General features: G+C 34.5%; 2 protein-coding genes across 2 annotated transcripts; one reads left to right on the top strand and one right to left on the bottom strand.

Annotated features, from left to right (window-relative positions):
• Positions 1-2,687: 2,687 nt before the first annotated feature.
• On the bottom strand, positions 2,688-4,825 carry LOC141845456 (phospholipase D beta 1-like). Its single transcript, XM_074733507.1, has 3 exons — positions 4,663-4,825; positions 3,954-4,151; positions 2,688-3,307 (listed from the first exon to the last, which is right to left on the bottom strand). The coding sequence occupies exons 1-3, from the start codon at positions 4,816-4,818 to the stop codon at positions 3,014-3,016; spliced, it is 648 nt and encodes a 215-aa protein (XP_074589608.1). The 5' UTR covers positions 4,819-4,825; the 3' UTR covers positions 2,688-3,013.
• A 15,665-nt stretch (positions 4,826-20,490) lies between these two features.
• Positions 20,491-21,647, top strand: LOC141845568 (putative WRKY transcription factor 38). Its single transcript, XM_074733627.1, has 3 exons — positions 20,491-20,836; positions 20,912-21,016; positions 21,105-21,647. The coding sequence occupies exons 1-3, from the start codon at positions 20,586-20,588 to the stop codon at positions 21,520-21,522; spliced, it is 774 nt and encodes a 257-aa protein (XP_074589728.1). The 5' UTR covers positions 20,491-20,585; the 3' UTR covers positions 21,523-21,647.
• Positions 21,648-22,061: the final 414 nt, after the last annotated feature.

Here is a 22,061-nt window from a genome sequence, read left to right as displayed (position 1 = left end):
TAACATACAATGGAAATAAGAATATTTTAAAAAGAAAGAGTTTTCAAAAAATTATGTTGAAATATTTTAAGTGTTAGAAAGTTATACAGTGAAAATCTTATTTTGAGAAAACTTACAAATAATGTAGTAGCACATGTTTATGCAAATAACAAAGAAATTTAAGAATAATGAATAAAAAAGAAAAATAATATAAATATTTTGTGTGGTTTAAAACCTACGATTCTTACTCCACTGACTATATACATGTTAGGTGAGTGGTCCCATGAAAACAACCATACTTCCTCCTTTTGAAAACTTTTTAAAGACAAAAAAAAAAACCTTTTAAAAACCTATTACAATAACAATGTGATTGTAGAATTGCAATCTAAGTTTATTTTTAAGCTAGATTGTAATGACATTATGGTTGTCTAGGAAAAAATTAGACTACCTAAGACTTTATAATTTAAGCCTTATAAGATTTCACAAGATGTTTGTGTTCCTAAGTCGTATTTGTTGACCAACTCAAATCTCAAAGCTTACGCAAGGTTACAATAAATTATAAGCTTAGTAAGGGGATTGCTCCAATAGAGTTAGTTGACTAGACAATGCTTCTAGCCGACTTAAGCAATCTAGTCAACTAGGTTGATAGTTGACTCGATGTAGGAGTTGAATATATAGAATATTTATATTTGAGCCACAATCAACTAAAATGATTTTTAATCAATTGGAAGGATGATCAGTCGATTGGAATGTTATTTCACTCAACTAGTAATGTTATTGTTACATCCAACATTCATATTTGGAGTTGTCCAATCAACTAAATCATGCTGGTAGTCAATTGGATGCATCTATTTAGACTTATTTGAAAGGTAAGCTTATATAAGCTCTTAGAGAGCTTTTGGACACAATGATCGAAGATAAAACATATCCATTTGTTGTACTAGATCAAATGTTAAAACAATATCTAAAGCTTGGACAAGTTTGGAAGGCTTCAACTCCATCAAGTTTTTGGTAATGTCTCTCTACCTTAGGATTTTCAATTTTATCTTTTAGGGAGAGAAGAGGATTATTTTTATTGAAAGAAATTTCTATTAATTAGGGTCAAGCTTGTAAAGCTTGTGGAAATAACATCGTTGTTGGTCAAGATGCTTACCTTCGACGTGCCATCCTCGATTTATAAAAGTTTACCTTATATCTCTTGTAAAGGAGTTGATTAGTTGAATTATTTTGAAAAGTGATGCATCAGATACATCTTAGAATGTGGAGTAGGAGAGGTTCACATTAAATTTGGTAATGTTAGCCTTCTTTGTAATTCTTTTCATGTTCCCTACGCAAATTTATTTTTTCTTCGGTTATTACAATCATACTTGTCACACAAACATAGGATTATTCATTCAATTTAAGTGTGATGTTTAGCAATATTTTTCACTGTCAGGCCATTTGATCAAACATATTAAAATTTTAGAGAGAGCAAAGCATGCTTAATCACTCTTAAGTATATTCCTCCTTTTATACTCTTCAGCAAAAAGTAGAATCTGTCATCCCAACAGCCTCATACGGTCGACCCCACGACCATTTATGAGGAGGTAAATTGAAAAATTGTAATTGGTCATTACGAGAGAGGACATTGCCTCGGTTTTATCGAGATTCGACCTTTGCCCATCTCAATAAATCTGTCCCCTTTTACACTCACTTGTACCATCCTTGACATTTCCACATCTCAAACTCAAGAGCCTACAATGACTTGTCAAGTAGACAAGGGTAGAACATGCTATAGAAATCAATTTGTCAAAACTATTGGTCATTTTCCTACCCTTTCACAAAGAAAATGCATCACACACAAGTAGTTCGTCTTCAGAAAAGATGGGTATCCAAATCATTAGTGCACTAGCTCGGTCTTACACCCCTTCCCCTCAATGGCAAAAATGAAATCTAGTAGTCGAGTGGATCATAAGAAAATACATTCGTCATAGGGCTATGGGCCCATATTAAGGTAGTGGTGCACACAATTCACTCGGGGTCAATGGAGTAGAAGAGTGATTACAGAAGGTGCATAGAAGGGACCTCGTTTGACTGAACCGTAGGCATGGAGCTAAAATCGAAAATGGTCTCCAACGCCATCTATCAACGTGCTCATGGTTGCATAACAATCATCTTCTAAAATACAATGGCCAAATTACCTTGAAAGAGTACGAAGCACATCAAAGATGGTAGAAGACCTGCATTATTTGGTACAATTTTAGTAAATATGTACAAATTTCATCTCATCCAGAAGAAGACATTTTCCATTCACCTCTGAAATAGGAGTATTTGTCATACTTAAATCCAGTTTCCACTGAAACAAACCTGAATCTCGACTGTTAGAATATCACAACTTAAATTCTCAAGAGACATCCCTCGTTCCAGTTTCCAAATATGATCGAGTCCCTTGATACTAACCGGCAACCACTGAAGCATTTGACCTGTTTAAACATGATAAATTGTGGAAACAGTTCAACCGTCCAGAAGATACATTGCAATCAGAATGAATCTTTGATAATTGAAACCTTCAAATATACAAGAGCCACTGCCAAGGTACAATAAGCACTCAGTATGCATACACACTCTAAGATCACCACCAAAGCACGTTATGGGCTGAGAATATTTTGTTGATCGTTGATACTTGCCAGTGTGCTTTGGACAAAACTTAAAAACCTGAAGCCCAAATATTTGACAAAAAGTACTAAAATTTTGTATTATTGAGGCGGTTGGATTTATTTGAACAGTTTATAAAATTAAGAATCATCCTGGAGTAGTCTCCATAAAATTACAGAATACACAAGATCAAAGTTTATTAGCCAAACTTTCTGCATTATCCGCCAAGTGCAAGGGCTTGTCATTCCTCAAATAGAGTGGTGGTTGGCCATATGGTACAAGTGAACAGTCAGAACTTCAACAGTCCAAACTATCTGCTGTACAGCAATCACAAGTGAGGGTCACTTATTCTTTAATGAAGCAGTGCCGAAAAACATGCATCATGATCATACTGAAGAACTTATATAGTAAGATTCTCTTGAATGGCAACAAATGATCCACAGATGTTCCCCCCAATATCGGGAAATTTTTCATATCCTGGAATGGGCTTCACCTTGCCTTTCCTATCAACATCAACTGGATACTTTAATAGGTGGCCCCTCATTTCTGTTACGTCATCAGCCACATATTGCATCCAATTCATATGACCAATGTCACGAACACGTCTCATACACTCAATGCTTTCTGGATGGGTAAAGCATTCCTCAATGGTTCCAGTGTGCTCAGCCCAAAGTGACATTCTGTAACCAAAAATCTGTGTATAGGCCATATTCCAATCAGAAAGACAATCCTAGATTCATAAATACATATCTACTGAAGCATAAAGAAAGACGAGAGAGCTTCACCCAGGTGCTCTCAGATGTAATTCATAATTTTTTGTTTCAAGTGTTGTTCTGTTTTGCTTACCATGTTTATACCTTATTCAATTAAACTAAATATTCTTGTTGCCTGCTATTTATGAGTATGGTTCATCTCATTGTTTCAACATAAGTGGTTAGCCCACAACACGGATAGCTAAAGACATATTATTATAATAGTATATTTGTTTCTGACATAGCTGTTTCTAAGTGAAAAAGGATAATAAGATGGAGTCGGTGGGCCTGAAAGATGTATAGATGTCTATTTTTAACTATACCCGGTCAGGTCTGGTTTAGTCTATTGGTAAAAATTGAACAAAACTGATCAAACAAGCTTATATCTTTTAAATTTCTTTTATGTATAATTCTAATTCAGATAATAACATCATGGTGCCATTTCAGCTGTTGGATTGAATTGCTTAAATTACCAGGGTCTGCAAGAAATTGACAACTTAGTCTGCTGACCAATTGAATTTAAGAAAATTGTGTAGGCATACCCAAAGATAATGCAATTCAAACCAGATGTGGATTTAGAATTATTACCTGTCCACGAGGACCAGAAGGCCTACTTGCCCATGTATGCTGGGGCTGGTATGCACCCATTGCAATCTCAGTGTCCCTGGTACCTTCTAGTGATCTCTGATTGATATTTGCTGATCCCAAGATCAAGTATTCATCATCCACTATCATACCCTTTGAGTGCACATAGATCATGAAGCGTCTATTCTTCTTAGCAAGAGCCTGAATAAGACAGAATCATGCATTTTGAAGGAATAGTACCATTTGTTTCAACAATAAACTAGGGCATATTTAGTCTTTTTATGAGGCATCCTGTATTCTATAGAATCCAAGCCAAGGCACAACTGCTAGCTGTCAGCAAAATATTCAACTACATCACTAAATCAAAATATTAGATTCTGGAGTTCTTGCAATCCATCATATGAAAGTAAGAGCATGTAATTTTCTGATGCTGTCCAGGCGCAATACTTGTTTCAAGGAATTTATTGCATGATAACAGAATATCACATAAACCTGTATGAATTATCTTAAACAGCTAGTCTAAAGGCACAAATGTTTCTTATTGTAACTAGGCTGGAAATGTAGTTCACTGGGACTCTGAGCAAGAAAAAGTTTTTAATTGAATAGCAATAAATAATTAATAGCAGAGTGAAATAAACAGAAATGCTAATGGCTCTTTAATAATAAAATAAATATGAGAAAATAAAATTGTCAAATAAAATTAGGAGGTTACTTGAGGAGAAGCTTCTGCTTTGGGACTTGAGTTGCTAATATCCAAGGCTTCACGATTACCAAGGCAGAAGAAGTTCAAATAATCTTGCGGCTCATAAGTATTCTCCAGCCCAACTTCTTTTAAGGCTGTGTAGATGGTTTCATACATCATCTGCATAGTCTTGTTCTGCAGTTCCGTATCAACAGTAGAGAATTTATGTCAAGTTAATGAGAAATCTTGCACCAGTAATTCTTGATTGATGAAAATAGCATAACGAGTAATAGAACAAATACCAAAAGAACAATAACGTACACAAGAGAAAGAGGAAAAAAGATTAATCTATATAGATAATGGCATTTCAAAGTTCAAAAGAAAATCATGAAATCCGTAGGAGAGTAAGCCTTACTGCAGTAAAATAATTGCTTATAGAGGCTAGTGAGCTAGTTAAATGAGTTTACATTTGAGAACATTCAAAATTAGATAATGCTATGCATATAGGGTTTCCCTGCTTATAATGGAAGGAATCTCTTTCACTCAGTCATTCGCAATATCATGTTTTGAAATCTCATATCATGCCAAGCCAAATGGTCAAAATGTATTGTTCTAATAAATCACTTAAACTCGATACCATAGGGCACCAAGACATCAGTGCTGAATGATATCGAGTTTTGGTAATTTATCTGAATGATATGTTTCGATCATTTCGCTCGGCATAATATAAGATTTAAAACCATGCTCGGCACAGACAATGTCTTCTTCCTTCAACTTCAATCCATTACTGGCACCATGCATTGAAACATCAGCGCAATATCGAAACAATATCATTTAGCACGGCTCGAGATTTTGAACCTTACACAATACCAAAGTATATACTTCGTTGACAAAGTGAGAAATCAAAGACAAGAAACGTGATGTAAATAATATAATTCTCAATTAAAAAAGCAATCTAGAAGAAAATGCAAATGCTTATAGAAATCAAAATATAGTAACATAATATGCTTCCAGTTGATTGATCCTGAAAATTAAATAAATATATGTGTGTGTATAGAATTAGTAGATCTATATGCATTCACTTATATGATCTTTTCCTACACTTGTTTGATTCCAAACAATGTAGTCAAAGAAAATATTGAGAGCACAAAAGATGTGGAACTAAATGACTTGGAATTTTGTAATCAAAACTCATTTTGAAACATGGGGGGTGGGTATGGAAAAATAGTTTCGGAATAATAGTGAATAGCACATTACAACTTATCCTGACAAGACCCAGCCAAAATAAATGCAGTCTTCATGTATAGCTCAATGGTTTTGTGCTAAAAACATTAAAATATAACAATGCCGACAAGATGCAATCCTTGGTTCTGTGGAGCTAAGAATTAAGACTATGCCATCTAGTAATGCTCATTGCATCACGTATTCAAGGGATAACCACATATTACCATTCCACATGTTGATTTTCAATAGCTTAAATATTTGTGTTTTTTTTGGTCAAAAAGTTGATCTGATTTTATCATTTTATTATTGATAATTATTATCAATTAGCTTAATTATAATTTCCTTAGTTGGATTCTTTCCTTAGAAAGATTCCTAATTTGTATATAAATAGACCTCATCGTATGTAAAGAAAATATATGGAGTGAAAATTCTTTTGGTTATTGTAGGTTCTTTGAGAGTGCTAGAGGGGGAGGGGGTGTGAATAGCGCTATCAATAGCGTTTTCATTTTTCGTAAAATCCTTTCGTAAATGCGATCGATCAAAGTAAAGTAAGTTGTAAATCGCAGCGGAAATTAGCAAACACAAAAACACACGAAGACAAGAAAATTTTTTACTTGGTTCGCAAGCTACTACTCCAAGGCCTACGATCGTTTGATCGTTTACGTTGGACAATCCACTAAAAAACTTTCCTCTTACGAAAGGGAGTTTTATCGATTACAAAAATAGGAAAGATAAAAATATTACCGTCCTTTGAAATAAGTACAGAATCGAAAAAGGTTACCGAAGTAGAAGAATCGTAGTCTTTCTCGTGCAACACTTCAGCGTTACAACGACATTCCTAGGTGTTCCTTAACGCGCAGACAATCATCGGTTGTCTCTGAATTGTTATTCTGAGGGGTCTCCCTCGAAGCTCTTATAAAGGGCTTTCTAACCCTTTTCCAAACGCCTCCATGCTGTCCGCCGATCCACCATCGATGCTGCTGACTCGACACTTCCAGGCGTCTATATCCCTTTTCGAGCGTTTATATGCTGACGTGGAGGTTCTAGATGAACTTTGACCGCCGCAACGCTTATCCGAATCCAACGTCTGGAACCAATCCGGGCGCCTGGAAGCTGAGGTGTCCCAATCACTGGGACTTTACCACCTCACTGCTTCGCTATCTTGGTTTCGTTGACGTCCGATCGCCTAGACCAAATCCAGGCGCTTGGACTTTGGTCACCTGGATTCCAGATAAGAGCGCCCGAAATCAAAGTTTCTGGCCCTCCTTTCCTGCATTACAAGTTAGCATAGAACAAAAGATAACACGAAGGAGTAAACAGTTTTGCAACTGTTTATGGTCTTAACTTCGGATTTCCAATGAAATCCTAAGTTAGATCGACGCCTACTGTTCCCACACTGGGAACGCGCACTTACCCACTCCACTCGGGAGAATTTACTTGTTTACCAACAAGTCCTCTAGACTTGTTGGACTTTCTTCTTAGCCTCGATCCTCGACCTCCAGGATTTGCTGCTAGACATCTGGTCCACCTGACCTTCCTAGACTTCCCGCCAAACATCTGGTCCACCTGACCTGTCTGGACTTCCGCCATGCATCTGGTCCACCTGACCTGTCTGGACTTCCGCCATACATCTGGTCCACCTGACCTGCTTAGAATTTCACCTGGTGCACTTGATCCTCCAAGACTAGGACTTCCATTACCTAGCCTCCAACCAAGATTTTCCATTGCCTAGTTTCCACTAGGACTTGCCTGTGCCTAGTCTCAACTAGGACTTTCCTATGCTCCCTACACACTTAGATCAACACATTAGAACACACCACACATTTAACTTGAACCTCTTGTCATCATTAAAACTAAGGTTCGATCATCTAGTGCTCCTTGCACCAACAATCTCCCCTTTGTTGATTATGACAACCTGAGTTTCAAGTTAAAAAAACATTTCTGAAAAAGATGTCATTTAATACATGCTTAAGAAAATATTTATGCAATTCATGCATGTGATAACAGTTATGCAATATATAACACGATTATCTATCTCTCCTTGCTTGCAGGACTCCGCTTGAATTCATACTTAGGAAAACAAACAAGATTTTGAAAAATTTTATACTCTCCCCCTAAACTTGACATGGTTTAATTTTGATCAGTTTGATATAAAACCATTCAAGTTCCTTTCTAAAAAAAACATTTTGAAGATGATTTTTTTAAAAAAATTGAACTTGATTTTGAAGATAATTTTGAAAAATTTTGAACTTGATAAACTTTGAAATTTGAAATCATAAGTCAAATTTTTAACTTTTCAAAAAATTTTGAAAGAAATCATAAATTATTTGAACTTGAAATCTCTATATCTCTCCCCCTTTGACATAATCAAAATATAAATAATCATGTAGGTTTGAGTCTAAGCATGTTATCTATAAAGAAAATACTTAGACAAAAAAAAAAATTATCTGTGGGGCGTATGTCCAACTTAGGTTTTAACTAACTACAAAGAAGTAATAGTTTGACCCAGTTAGTCAAGTTTAAGTGTATCATTCCATTTAGCTTATGCTTAGGAACACTTAACTTGATTCATCATCTGTATTTATAGCCCAAGTTTTGGTTCGATGCACAGATATAAGCATCTAGGACTTAGGCTAGAATCTTATGCATCTCACACCATTCTAAGTTTCACAATAAACAATCAAGTTAGCTAATGTACTTTGTGAGATGCTTAACCTAGATCTATAGGTTCATGCTTTTTAGTGGAGAATTCTAGCTTAAGGCCAAAACATTCCTTTCATTTGCTTTGAAATTCAAAATTTGAAAGTAAGTTTTTCAAAAAAAATAAACTTTTAAAATATTTTTAAAAAACTAAGTAATAGTAGATGTGAAAATATGAGTTTTTGAAAATCTAATATTTTTCCTTAGTCTACCAAGCATAGTAATGGAATTTTAACTAAAAGTGTTGGAATGCAAAACTAAAGTGATAATACTACTAAAAAAGTGTGTAACATAGGCAATAGGTCTCTTTCAACCGGAGATTTGAGTCGACTCGGCAGTGGAGTCGACTCAGATAAGGTTTTGAGTCGACTCAGGCTGACGCAGAGTCAAGACTTATCGCAGTTGACGCCACATCAACTGGAGTCGACTCAGAAGGCAACTTGAGTCGACTCAGACAGGATAACGGGCGGAAGCGATAAAAGTTGATCTGCCACGTCAGCTGGAGTCGACCCAGATGGGCATCTGAGTCGACTCAGGACCAGTATATAAGGAGGCTTCGACCAGCAGCTGTGAACACAATTGATACGTCCGCCTTTCCGACAAGAGCCGCTACTGAACGCGAACGGAGGCCAAGTTCTTGCAACCGGGGAAGATCCAGGAGGAGTGCGCGACGCTCAGGACTTCCAGATCGGCTACCGAGAGTTTGTTTTATTTTTACTGTCCTAATTTCAATTTATGTTATTGTAATTGTTATTTGGACTGTAAGACGGGTTTCTCCGCCTCCGAACGACGTTCGGAAAGGAGACCACTAGTGGACGGGCGCCTCCCGAATTAGGCCTTGGACGTACTAACCCTGGGGGGTTAGGAACCAAGTAAATCTCGCGTGTCCTTTTTATTGTTTTCTAATATTCCGCTGCTAGTTTTTTATAGTTAACGAACGAATTCGAAAAAGCGACACGCGCTATTCACCCCCCCTCTAGCGCGTACATCGATCCTACAATTGGTATCAGAGCCGGTGCGCTCTTGATTGGACTAACCGCCAAGGGAGCAAGACGGCAAAGATAGAGGGGGAGAAAGGTATGTGTTTAAAAGTTCGTTTTAAAAATTATATAATATGTTTTAAGTGCAGGGAGAGAGGGCACTTTAAAAATAAGTGTCCTACTCGAAAGATTCGGACGGCACCACCGGCGGCAAAGGAGCAACCGATGCCAGGAGCCCGGAGAAACAAAGAGCACATCCAGTGCTTCAAGTGCCAAAAACACGGCCACTACAAGAACCGGTGCCCGGAGAGGAAGACGACGAAAAAATCAGAATTAGGGGAAGCGATTCCGGTAAGTAATTTAATTTATGAAAATACCCCTAGGATGCATGACCATGCTAGATTTACTGTTTCTACAAAATTAGATAATTTTTCTGTAAATTTAGAAAATTTAGAAAAAATTAATTTGAACAAATTAAATTTGGATAAGTTAAGAAATTCTAATTTAGAAAATTTAGATAATTTGACAAATTCAAATTTGAACCATTCAAATTTGAAAAAGTCAAACTTGGATAAATTAGAAAATTTAAATTTAAATAAAAATTTGACTAATTCAAATTTGAACAATTCAAATCTGAAAAATTCAAACCTAGATAAGATAGATTTATCTAATTCAAATTTGAAAAAGTCAAACTCGACAAAATTAGAAAATTTAAATAATTTGACTAAATCAAATTTGAATAATTCAAATTTAAAAAAGTCAGATAATAATTTAAATAATTCAAATTGGAATAATTCTAAATTAAATAAATTGAAAAATTCAAATGTAGATCCTAAAAACAAGGAAAAATCATCTAATCTTAATAAATTAATTAAAAATTCTGAATTAAATAATAATTTAACTAATTCAAATGTTACCAATTCAACTATTAATAATTTGAATTTAATTAATTTAGATTTAAACCAAAAATTAGAACAAGTCTTTAACTCTTTCAACCAAGATAAGGATTTAGTTGAAGATTCAACTTTAGATAATTTTATAATTTCAAAAATTAATTCAATTTTACCAAATAATTCAAAATTTAAAAGTCAAGAAAAGTTATTTTCAATAATAAGTAGTTTAAGTAAGAAACTAGCTAAGTCCGAAGACTTGGCTGAATCGCTCCAAGAGAAGATGGGACTTCTCAAGGAGAAAGTCAAATAAAAATAAATTAAATTAAAATTAAAATTAAAAAATTAAATTAAAAATTAAAATTAAATTAAAATTAAATTATATTAAATTAAATTAAATTAAAATTAAATTAAATTAAATTAAATTAAATTAAATTAAATTAAAAATTAAATTAAATTAAAATTAAATTAAATTAAATTAAAATTAAATTAAATTAAAATTAAATTAAAATTAAATTAAATTAAATTAAATTAAATTAAATTAAATTAAATTAAATTAAATTAAATTAAAATTAAATTAAATTAAATTAAATTAAATTAAATTAAAATTAAAAAATTAAATTAAATTAAATTAAATTAAATTAAATTTAAATTAAATTAAATTAAATTAAAATTAAATTAAATTAAATTAAATTAAATTAAATTAAATTAAATTAAATTAAATTAAATTAAATTAAAATTAAATTTTAAAAAATTAAATTTAAATTAACTTAAATTTTAAAAGCTATTTTAACCTAATTAAAATAAATTACCTTTAATTATAAAACTAAATTAAAATATTACCAAATGAAACACTAAAAATAAATCAAAGTGTGTCAAAGTGGGTTGACACATTCGCGGGTCCACACGAAATGTATCAAATCGAGAATTTGATACATTCTTAGAAATTAAAAATTATTGTGTGAATTGTTTGACTCATGCATACTTGCCATGACATGCATCTGCTTTATTTTAAATGCATATAACATGTCATGTCATCATGTTTACTTATCGCTTAATCTAGAACGGTTAGTTAAGGACACATGAATGATTGATACTTGCCAACATAGTACCAGGGTGGGGCGAGATGATAGTACGTTAGGGAAGCTTGGTCTGGGTAGTCAAGTGGGGTAAGGAGTACCTTGCTTTGTCTGCTTAGTCAAGTGGAACTGACCGAAGCTACCTCGCCACATCCTAGACTAGTTAGACCAAGGTTTCTCAAGAAATCAGTTAAGGTCATAATTTCTTGAATCAGTTTTGTCTTAGAAAGTGGTCGTTGTTCCGATACCCAAGAAGGCCCCTGTGCCTCGCCACTGCCTGGAAACTGATTCTTGAAATGTGGACTTAATTGATTGACGGTTAAACCTGAATCTAACTCAAGGTCAAACATTTCATTAGAACTTAACTTAAACTTAATCAAGATAAAATTGATAACTCATCTCACATAACCCATAAGGTAACCCTTGTATGCCATGTATTGAGACACTTAGAATGGGTGAGATGATAAGGACAATTAAAGTACAATGTTTTGAAAAAGGTTTTCAAAAATTATTATAACTATTTTTATAAAAACTATTTTTGAAAACTTGATATTTACATGAATTTCATGCTTGCTGGGTGTATCTATATTATAAGTTTCAAAACTCTATATATTTGAAAATTGGTTGACCAACACATTAGACACAAACCTTTAGGTCAACACTAAGTCTAAGAACCCTAAGACACATAGGCAGAAAATCCTTGTGGTCAACAAGGATGTCCTAAGAGAGTGTCTAGTTCAGGGGGAGGTCATTCTTGAAAGACTGATATTTAAAAAGACCTCTTAAAAAAAAAAAAAATTAAAACTAAAAATTCTAAAATTATTTTGAAAATTATTGTTTTGTAAAATACTTTATAAATTGTTCTTTTAACTTGGAACAACCTCTAAGACACATAGGGAGATTGCCTTGTAGTCAACAAGGGGCCCTAAGGGAGTGTCAGATTTAGGGGGAGTCCAAACTTAAAAGTTCAATTGAAAATTATATTTTAAAAAAAAAAATCTTAAGTTATTTGCTCTGGCTGATTTAGATTAACCTCTAAGACACTTAGGGAGTTTGCCTTGTGGCTAACAAGGAGCCCTATGGAAGTGTCAGATTTAGGGGGAGGTCCAAATCGAAAGAGTAAAATTAATTTAAAAATTATTTTCCCTAAAATTATTTTCAAAATTATTATACATTATCTTTTTATTTTGGGTCAAACCCTAAGACACACAGGGAAGTTGCTTTGTGGTTAACAAAGAACCCTGAGGACGTGTCTGGTTCAGGGGGAGATTCTGAATTAAAAAGATAATAACTAGTTTTTCAAAAACCTACCTATTTTGAAAACACTTTTACAAAATTATTTGAAAATATCTATCTATTTTTATTCTTTTGAAAAAACCCTAAGACACACAGGGGAGTTTGCTTTGTGGTTAACAAAGGGCCCTGAGGACGTGTCTAGTTAAGGGGGAGATTCTAATGAAAATAATATTTTTTCAAAAACTATCTATTTTAAAAATTATTTCAAAATTATTATCAATTATTCTTTTAATTTGAGTCAAACCCTTAGACACACAGGGAGATTGCTTTGTGGTCAACAAAGAGCCCTGAGGATGTGTCAGGTTAAGGGGGAGATTCTGACTTAAAAGAATAATAACTAGCTTTTCAAAAATAATATTTTGCAAAACACTTTTGAAAACTAATTTGAAAAATACCTTCAAAATCTATTTTGAAAATCAAACTTATTTTGAAAATTCTTTTGAAAAACTATTTTGAACAAATCTTTCAAAACTCAAACTTGAAAACTATTTCAAAAATCTACTACAAAATTTATGTTTGCAAAATTATATTTCAAAACTCACTTGAAAATCACCCTGAAAAATAATTTTTACAATCTACTATGGTCTTTCAAGAATTATCAAGACTTAGACGTGACCATAGGGATACCTTTATTGTTGGTGCAAGAGAGAATGGACTTAAAAATATTAAATCTTTTTGATGTATGAAAAGGGGGAGAAGGGACCTTAAGTTAATAATATAGATTTCTCCCAGAAAATTAAACCCTGACCTATATTAACTTAAGAAATTGTCAAACATCAAAAAGGGGGAGATTGTTGGTGCAAGATGCACTAAGATCTTGCCTAGAGTTTCGATGTTTGACAATACACCTAAGTCTGGTCAGTTTGACCAAGGGTTGATCCAAACAGGACTTGATGTTTGGATGTGTGGAAGTGAGCGAGAAGACCTAGTCGGTTAGACTAGGCAGTGGAAGTCCTGATCTGGACGATCGGGCAAGGGAAGTCCTGGTGAGTGAAGCTGGGCAAGGGAAAGTCCTAGTTGTAGGCTAGGCAAAGGGAAGTCCTGATTTGGAGGATCAGGCGGAAGTCTTGGCAGAGTCAAGTGCACCAGGTGAAGTCTGGGCTGGTCTAGGTGACCGAGTCGCAGCAGAAGTCTGGGCTGGTCTAGGTGACCGAGTCGCAGCAGAAGTCTGGGCTGGTCTAGGTGACCGAGTCGCAGCAGAAGTCTGGGTTGGTTAGAGAGAACCGAACCGCAGCAAAAATCCTGGGGGGCGAGGACAGAGCCGAGCACAAGTCCAACAAGTCTGGAGGACTTGGTTGGCATGAATTCTCCAGAATGGAGTGGGTTAGACTAACCCAAGATTTCGGTAGAAATCTGAAGTTAGACCCACTAGGTAAGACTTTAGGTTGTTTTGTTTGCTTGTTTGTATGCTTGTCTTGCAGGAACCAGGAGCTGGAAGCAAGAGGGAAAAGCAGAGGTGAAGCAAGCAAAGTCAACTCAAAGTCAAGCTCAAAGTCAACTCTGGTCAAACCTGAGTTGAGTCGACTCAACTGGAGATTTGAGTCGACTCGGCAGTGGAGTCGACTCAGATAAGGTTTTGAGTCGACTCAGGCTGACGCAGAGTCAAGACTTATCGCAGTTGACGCCACATCAACTGGAGTCGACTCAGAAGGCAACTGGAGTCGACTCAGACAGGATAACGGGCGGAAGCGATAAAAGTTGATCTGCCACGTCAGCTGGAGTCGACCCAGATGGGCATCTGAGTCGACTCAGGACCAGTATATAAGGAGGCTTCGACCAGCAGCTGTGAATACAACAATTGATACGACCTTCTTTCCGACAAGTGGTGCTTTGAACGCGAACGGAGGCCAGACGTTCTTGCAACCGGGGAAGATCCAGGAGGAGTGCGCGGCGCTCAGGACTTCCAGATCGGCTACCGAAGTGTTTGAGTTTATTTTACTGTCTTACTTTCAATTTATTTATTTTAATTGTTATTTTGGACTGTAAGACGGGTTTCTCCGCCTCCGAACGACGTTCGGAAAGGAGACCACTAGTGGACGGGCGCCTCCCGAATTAGGCCTTGGACGTACTAACCCTGGGGGGTTAGGAACCAAGTAAATCCCGCGTGTCCCTGTTTATTGTTTTCTAATATTCCGCTGCTTAGTTTTTGATATAGTTAACGAACGAATTCGAAAAAGCGACACGCGCTATTCACCCCCCCTCTAGCGCGTACATCGATCCTACATTGTTGACTTGGCTTCTAAGGTACCCTCATGAAGTTCTAAGAACTTCTCCCACAGTTTTTTCACGGAGTGGTAGGTGTCGATCCGATTCACTTCGTGAGTAGGTAAGACCGTTGGAGGTGGAACTCGACCTTACCGTTGGCAACAGACTCAGATTGCTCCTTCTTATTCCATAGGCTTTCTTCTTTTTCATCCCTGTTCGTATCTTTTGGAACTGCAAAATCATATTTAATAGATAATAAAATATCAAAATCAGTATGAGAAAATAATTCCATTTTCTTTTTCCAAATGGTGAAATCTCCTTCAAATTTGGGTGGATGGATATGCGCTCCGGCCATCATCTTGTTGCTTTATCGAGCGGTTAGTCCTTCAAAAGTGAATCTCGCTCTGATACCACTTGTTGGATCGGGTTGGACCGGCTAGAGGGGGTGAATAGACGGTTTAAGCAAGGTCGTAGAATAGACACTCCTTTTCTTAAAAAAAACTTGGTTGCAACTCGATCGTTGCTTCCAAGGCAATTGACGCTCAAACAAAATTCCTTTAGGCGGAGAAGTCTTTACAGTTATAGCACATAGACTTAGATAGAATGACAAAAGTAATTAATGATATGAGTTCTAAAACTCTAAGTCTTATTTATAGCTCAAGAGAATAGATCTGGATCTTTGTTCATAGATGAACTTTCTCTTGGTCGTTGATCCGTTGATGCGATCTCAACCGTTGATCAGAGATAACCTTAAATCTTGGATGTTGATTAAATAAGGATAAATTTTATCTTTAATAAAAGATAAAGAGAATTATCCTTAATAAAAATTAAGTATTTATCTTTTATAAGATAAAAGATAAATCTTTTTTTTTCTTCTTTTTTTTTTCAACGGCCACGTCCAAAAGATCCAAGTCTAAGTCTTCTTCTCTGGTCAAAGTCAACGATCAAAGTCAATAGTTTGACTTTTGTTAACTTTTTGTAGAATCTTCGGTTGGGTGATTTCTGACCAACCAGAGTTAGGCTCACCCGAACCCGACTCCGGCCTTTTGCCCCTCGAGTGTGCTTCCTCCCGACTTCTCATCCCTCGGACTTCGCGCACGTCCTTCTCGCTCTACCGGCGTACTCTTCCGTAACTTTTGCGTCTCTCGAATTGCACCGAGCTCGTTGGCTCACTTCCTCGCACAACCCTTCTCGTCCGCTACGTCTTACGCTCGACTTCCTCCGTACCTAAGTTCCTACACACTTAACAGAGGGATTAGAATAACACATGACCTAACTTAACCTTGTTGATCACATCAAAACTAACCGGGGCACCAACAGTTAGGACTAGTCACTTAGTAGATTTCCCACTTGCCAAACATCCAATCACCTTTGACCTGCTTGGACTTCCCCTTACCTAACCTTTAGTTAGGACTAGTCACTTAGTAAACTTCTCACTTGTCAAATATCCGGTCACCCTTGATATGCTTGGACTTTCCGTTGCCTAACCTCTCTAGTTGGACTAGTCACTTAGTAGACTTTCCACCTGCCAAACATCTGATCACTCTTGCCTTGTTTGAACTTTCCTTTGCCTAACCTCTAGTTAGAACTAGTCACTTAGTAGACTTTCTACCTGTCAAATATCTGGTCACCCTTGACCTGGCTGGACTTTTCCTTGCCTAATCTCCAGTTAGAACTAGTCATTTAATACACTTCTCTCCTGCCCAATCTTACAGATCAGGAGTTCCTGTTCCCACTAAGACTTCTTACCTAGCTTTCAACTAGAACTTCTCCTATCTAACCTCCGGATAGGACTTCTCCTGCCTAGCCTCCAAGTTAGACTTCTCTTGCCTAACCTCTAACTAGGACTTCTTGTCTGGTCCAACTGACTAGGAACTTCTTTGTCCAATCCAACTTACTAAAATTTTTTATTAGTTTTCTGATCAACTTTGACCTAACTAAACTTCACCCACTTCCAAATATTAGATCTTGTTTGGATCCATCCTTTATTAAACTGACCAAACTTAAATATATTATCAAATATTGAAATCTTAAAGATAAATTGATACTCCTGCACCAACACTTATGTTAATGCCTATAATAAATTTTAATCTATTTGATTTTTTATTATAGTTTATTATTTTTTATTATTGATATTTGTTACTGAAACACTTGCTGAATGAGGTTCCATATGTTTATTGTTGTTTAATGTGTGAAAATAATCTCTTATATAGTTTTTTTAATCTGAACTAATTATTTTTTTAATGCTCATTTTTAGAGATACCATTCTAATTAATCTAAATAAAAAATTAATATTTATTTATTATTTTATTAGATTTATGTATATAATAATATCAAATTTTAAAGTATCATTAAATTTTTTTAATTTTAAGCATTTTTGTTTTGATAAAGAAAATATGGTTTTGGATGTGAAAAACGTATGAAAAAAATATAAAAAAAATATTCAATCTCAAAATGAGTAAGTAGAAGCAACAAATAATTTGATGAAAATGAAACTAATGAAGAGACGTTTAATTGAAAATTCTTTTAAAATTATTTAATTATATTATTGATCATATTATTTTTGTACTTTTAAATAAGTTTGAACAATTTAAGATATATATGAAAATAATTTTAAATTTTTTATATAATATAGAAAAATAAGAATTGTTTGATGATGATTTTTTTTATAAATTTACTTTTTTAAAGAGGGTGCATGATATCACTTCTATATATATATATATAAGTAGGTAATCTTTTTCTAATTCGTCTATCGAGTAAACTGAGAGTGTGAGCAACTTCTCAATCAGCAGTTGAGACTTTCAATTGAAAAATTGGTTAAAATTAATTATTTTAATTATATTATTGATGATGTTATTTTTTCACTATAAGTTTAAATCGTTTAAAAAATATGAAAATAATTTTTTTTTTTGTATAACATAGAAAAATGAGAATTATTTGATGATGATTTTATAAAGAAAAATATTTGAACTGTGAACACTTTTTAAAACATGACATATCATCTAATATATATTGACGGTTTATATTTATTTTCAGAATTAAAAATTTTATAAGAAATAATAAATTCAGAACTTAAAATACTAAATTTTATAAAATAGAATACTATTAATAATATTTGTTAGTATATATACACTAAGATGTTATATTGCACATCTTTTCATGCGTATAACATGTGTGATTAAGTGCGCGTTGAATTGCGTCTGGGTGTCTGGATCATTTCTAGATGTCATGCACGTCTATATATATATATATATATATATATTTATATAGGCAGGACCTGGAATTCCAATTCGCCTATCCAATAAATTTGGACGGTTCCACGATTCACCTATCCAATAAATCTGGATCACGTGCAAGCAACTCTTCACCTTGTAATCAAGGTCCTCTTATGTAAATCTGTTGCATCATAATCAACATTGTCTTAGAAAATATTCTATAGTATGTCATAGTTGTAATTCGAATCGTTGATGTTTGAATATTTTCATAAACTTGTTGCCGCTGGGCTGTGCCCGATGGGGCACAATACTTGTCAGTATAACTTCAACAAAAAAAAACAAAATTAAAACTAATATCTTCTTATTTACACTTAATAATATATTAAGAAAGATTAAATAATTAATAATTTTATTTCTAAAAAGTCACAAAATTAAATTTTATATAAAAATTTATTTTTAAAAAAATTATTTATCTGTTTTAAAAAAATATTAAAAGAGAAATTTTTGGACTTAAAGAAACAAAAATATAATAATATTATTATTATTTTCATTTTTATAATCATATTTATTTTTTTCATTTAAAAAATAAATAAATATATAAATAAAAAATAACTTTGTTGATAATTTTAGATTTTGATGTGGTATAATATACCATCGAAAGAGTCTTCCTAGTATTCTAATATTTTATTTTATAAGTTTTGAGGAGGTAGGTTCATTATACATAGAGCACCTCTAAATCCTCAAAAATAAGTGAAATGACTCTCACATGAACGCGTTCATGTGCCATCCCCATTTGAAAGAAAATTAATTGAGATGACTCTCGTATTCAGCCTCAAATAATTAGTACAAGTTGTGATTCGAACTGTTAATGTTTGAATTCTTTTCTTTGCAGAAGAAAAGAATATTTTGGCAAACACGTTGCCACGCTGCACCATGGAGCACAAGTTGTGATATGAACTATTAATAGAAAAAATATTTTGCCAAATTAAAACTAAATAACATCTTATTTATGCTCAATAATATCTTAAGAAAAATTAAATAATTAATAATTTTACTTTTAAAAAGTCATAAAATTAAATTTTATATAAAAATTTATTTTTTTAGAATTAATATTTATCTTTGTTTAAAAAATATTAAATATATATATATCATCTAGCACGTCTAAAGCTTCAAAAAATAATTGAGATGGCTCTCTGTTCAACCTCAAATAATTAGGACAAGCATGTCTTGTCTATTTTGGAGCCATGTTGAAAATGCTTGTACTAAATCGAAGGAATTGAATAAAAAATTCGATAGTTTGATAGTTACGTGAAGTTGGATATTGCAAGAAAATCCAATGGCATATATCGCACCTCGTTGATGACTTTGCTCTATTAAAACAATTAATTAAAGAGGAATTCAAACTCTACTTTTCTTAGGAAGGACTCAATATTAAATCTGAATATTCGATTAAAATAAAATCGAATTGAATTAATTAACATTAAATAAATTAAATTTTTTGAATTAATTTATTTAATCAAATTTTAAATAAAAATAAATTAAATTAAACTGGTAAAATATTAATTAATTTAATTAAATATTAAATTAATTAAAAATTTTAAATATTATAAAAAATTTATCAATTAATTAAAAATTTATAGATTCATTTATTTAAAAATTTATCGATTATTTTTTATTTTTATTTATTTAATTTAATTGAATAAGTTATTTTAAAATCAAAATTGAATCAAATTAATTGATATAATTATTTTTTAAAAAATTTAAAATTTAAAATAATCGAATTAAAAATTTGATGTATTCAATCGAACTTTTATTCCCCTAATCTTCAGTCACATAGTTCTTATCCTCATTCCCGAATGTTTGCTCCAGTTCTCAAGTCCCACACCAATGGAACTGAACCAGCTCGTCAAAATTCCTTTGTGATGTTGATTTTTCATAAAAGAAATCAAGTATTGCAAGCTTCCAACGCAAGAAGCCAAAAAGTTAAAATCAGAAGGGCATCTTCACTTTTATTTTTGTTTAAAAAAAAACTGTTTTAATTATATTTTTATCTAAAAATATTATTATTTTAATATTAAAGTATTTTTGATTAAACTTAAATAATTTTATATGTGAAAATTTTAATTAAGTCAGAATAATTTTTTTTTATATTATAGTAATTACGTGGACACCGTGTTCCTCATTCACCGTCGTCATCCTCCTGACGACTCTCTAACTCGTTTTCTGACGTTGCTCGGCCTCTGTCTCTTCCACGAAGCTTCCTTTAATTTACGAGATATTCATAGGCCGGCCAGCCAGCCAAGTCCTTCCTTCTCTATCTATCTGATAGCGAAGAAGAGCTCCTTGATTCACAGAGATAACGGAATGTCACCGGATCTGCCGCCGCCGCCGCTGGCTCAAGCTCTCATCGCGATCCGCGACTGCACGGAGCAGCTGGGCCTCCTGCTACGGGCGGAGCTGCTGGAGAATTCCGCCGCGAAGTGCGCCTTCGATGAGCTCGTCCGCTCGGTGTCGTGCTCGCTTTCTCTAGCAGAGGATATCGGCTCAACTTCTTGTGTCGGGAAGAGGAAGAGCAGCTCAGCATCGTACCACAAGAGAAGAATTTGCAGGCGAAGGTGACGAAGCTACTTGACTACCTGAATCTTGTATCATCAATTAACAACATCTTCATTACTTCCTGTGTCTGGCAGATCACGATCTTATTCCTGTCCAAAAGTCCTTTCAAAAACCCTGGATGATGGCCATTCCTGGAGAAAATATGGACAGAAAGACATCCAAAGTGCTAAGTATCCAAGGTATATACAACTATACAACTTAATTAAAGTGCCAAAGTTTGATGGAACTAACATGCAATCTTATTATACATAAAATCCAATGTTGCAGGAGCTATTTCAGATGCGCCCACAAGACTGAGCAAGGCTGCAAGGCTATCAGGCAGGTTCAGGTATCAGAGGAGGATCCCTCTAGTTATGAGATCACCTATTTGGGCGAGCACACTTGCCAAGATCCTCCCTTGGTTCCTCAAATCATCAGCACCGCAGGTGCAGCCAAGGGTTCACAACAGTCGACTAGCTTTGGAATCAGCTGCTCAGAGGATATTAAGATTGCAGAAGCAGTAGTTCCGCAACCTTCTCCAGTTCCTTCTCTTAACCATGAGCACTGCGAGGAAGAGGTGGCGAGTCACCTGAGATTTCCGTTTGGAAATGATGGCGATGTGACTTCCACTGCGAGCATGGAGGTGGAGTACTTCATGGCGGAGATGACTGAGTTCGAGGCTTTGCTTGGCTTTCATGCTAGCTAATTAGTAGTTGGAATTTGTTGTGCATGGCACAATGGATGTGGATATATCGAAGACGAAATAAGGCAGGATAAAAGTTTTATTTTCTCTTTGTAAAGAACAGTGCAATAAACACAACCCTTACATAACTCACAATTCTTGATATATAATACAAGTAATGATGAAAACGAAGTATGCTTTATGTCAATCTGCCTTTGATATTGAAGGAGCATCGTGGTAAATTATGAAAGAAAGACATCGACAATCTCAAACAGGAGAGAGTAAATTTTTACCGGAGCGAGAGAGCCAAGGTCTCCGTGGCAGATTTCCTTGGGCTCGTAACACTCTGCCTCTCTGGATTATGGTTTCCGCCGGATCGGGCATACCCCTACCCCTAATGGCGGAAGCTTCGGAGTTCAAATAGCAACTGCCCGATCGTATTTCCTCCTGTCACAGTTTGGTGATTGGGCACGGTGAAAATTGGCGTTCGACTTTTCTAAGAGATGGGCGACGAGGTTGTGGAGTCCCGCTATATATATATACGAGGAGATCCCCGACTCTTT

This window comes from Curcuma longa, chromosome 14 (assembly GCF_044706935.1).
Source record: "Curcuma longa cultivar G26 ecotype Majalengka, Jawa Barat chromosome 14, ITB_CL_G26_1.1, whole genome shotgun sequence".
NCBI classification, from domain to species: domain Eukaryota; kingdom Viridiplantae; phylum Streptophyta; class Magnoliopsida; order Zingiberales; family Zingiberaceae; genus Curcuma; species Curcuma longa.
Note: the sequence above shows the minus strand (reverse complement) of the source record. Positions and strands in the feature narration are given on the sequence as shown.

Excerpts from the sequence above, each read along its gene's own strand:
- LOC141845456 (XM_074733507.1), bottom strand. The coding sequence starts at position 4,818 with ATGCAGATGATGTATGAAACCATCTACACAGCCTTAAAAGAAGTTGGG. Across the intron at positions 4,152-4,662 it reads AAGCAGAAGCTTCTCCTCAA|GCTCTTGCTAAGAAGAATAG; the intron begins GTAACCTCCTAA and ends TGTCTTATTCAG. Across the intron at positions 3,308-3,953 it reads CTTCTGGTCCTCGTGGACAG|ATTTTTGGTTACAGAATGTC; the intron begins GTAATAATTCTA and ends GCCTATACACAG.
- LOC141845568 (XM_074733627.1), top strand. The coding sequence starts at position 20,586 with ATGTCACCGGATCTGCCGCCGCCGCCGCTGGCTCAAGCTCTCATCGCG. Across the intron at positions 20,837-20,911 it reads AGAAGAATTTGCAGGCGAAG|ATCACGATCTTATTCCTGTC; the intron begins GTGACGAAGCTA and ends TGTGTCTGGCAG. Across the intron at positions 21,017-21,104 it reads CAAAGTGCTAAGTATCCAAG|GAGCTATTTCAGATGCGCCC; the intron begins GTATATACAACT and ends CCAATGTTGCAG.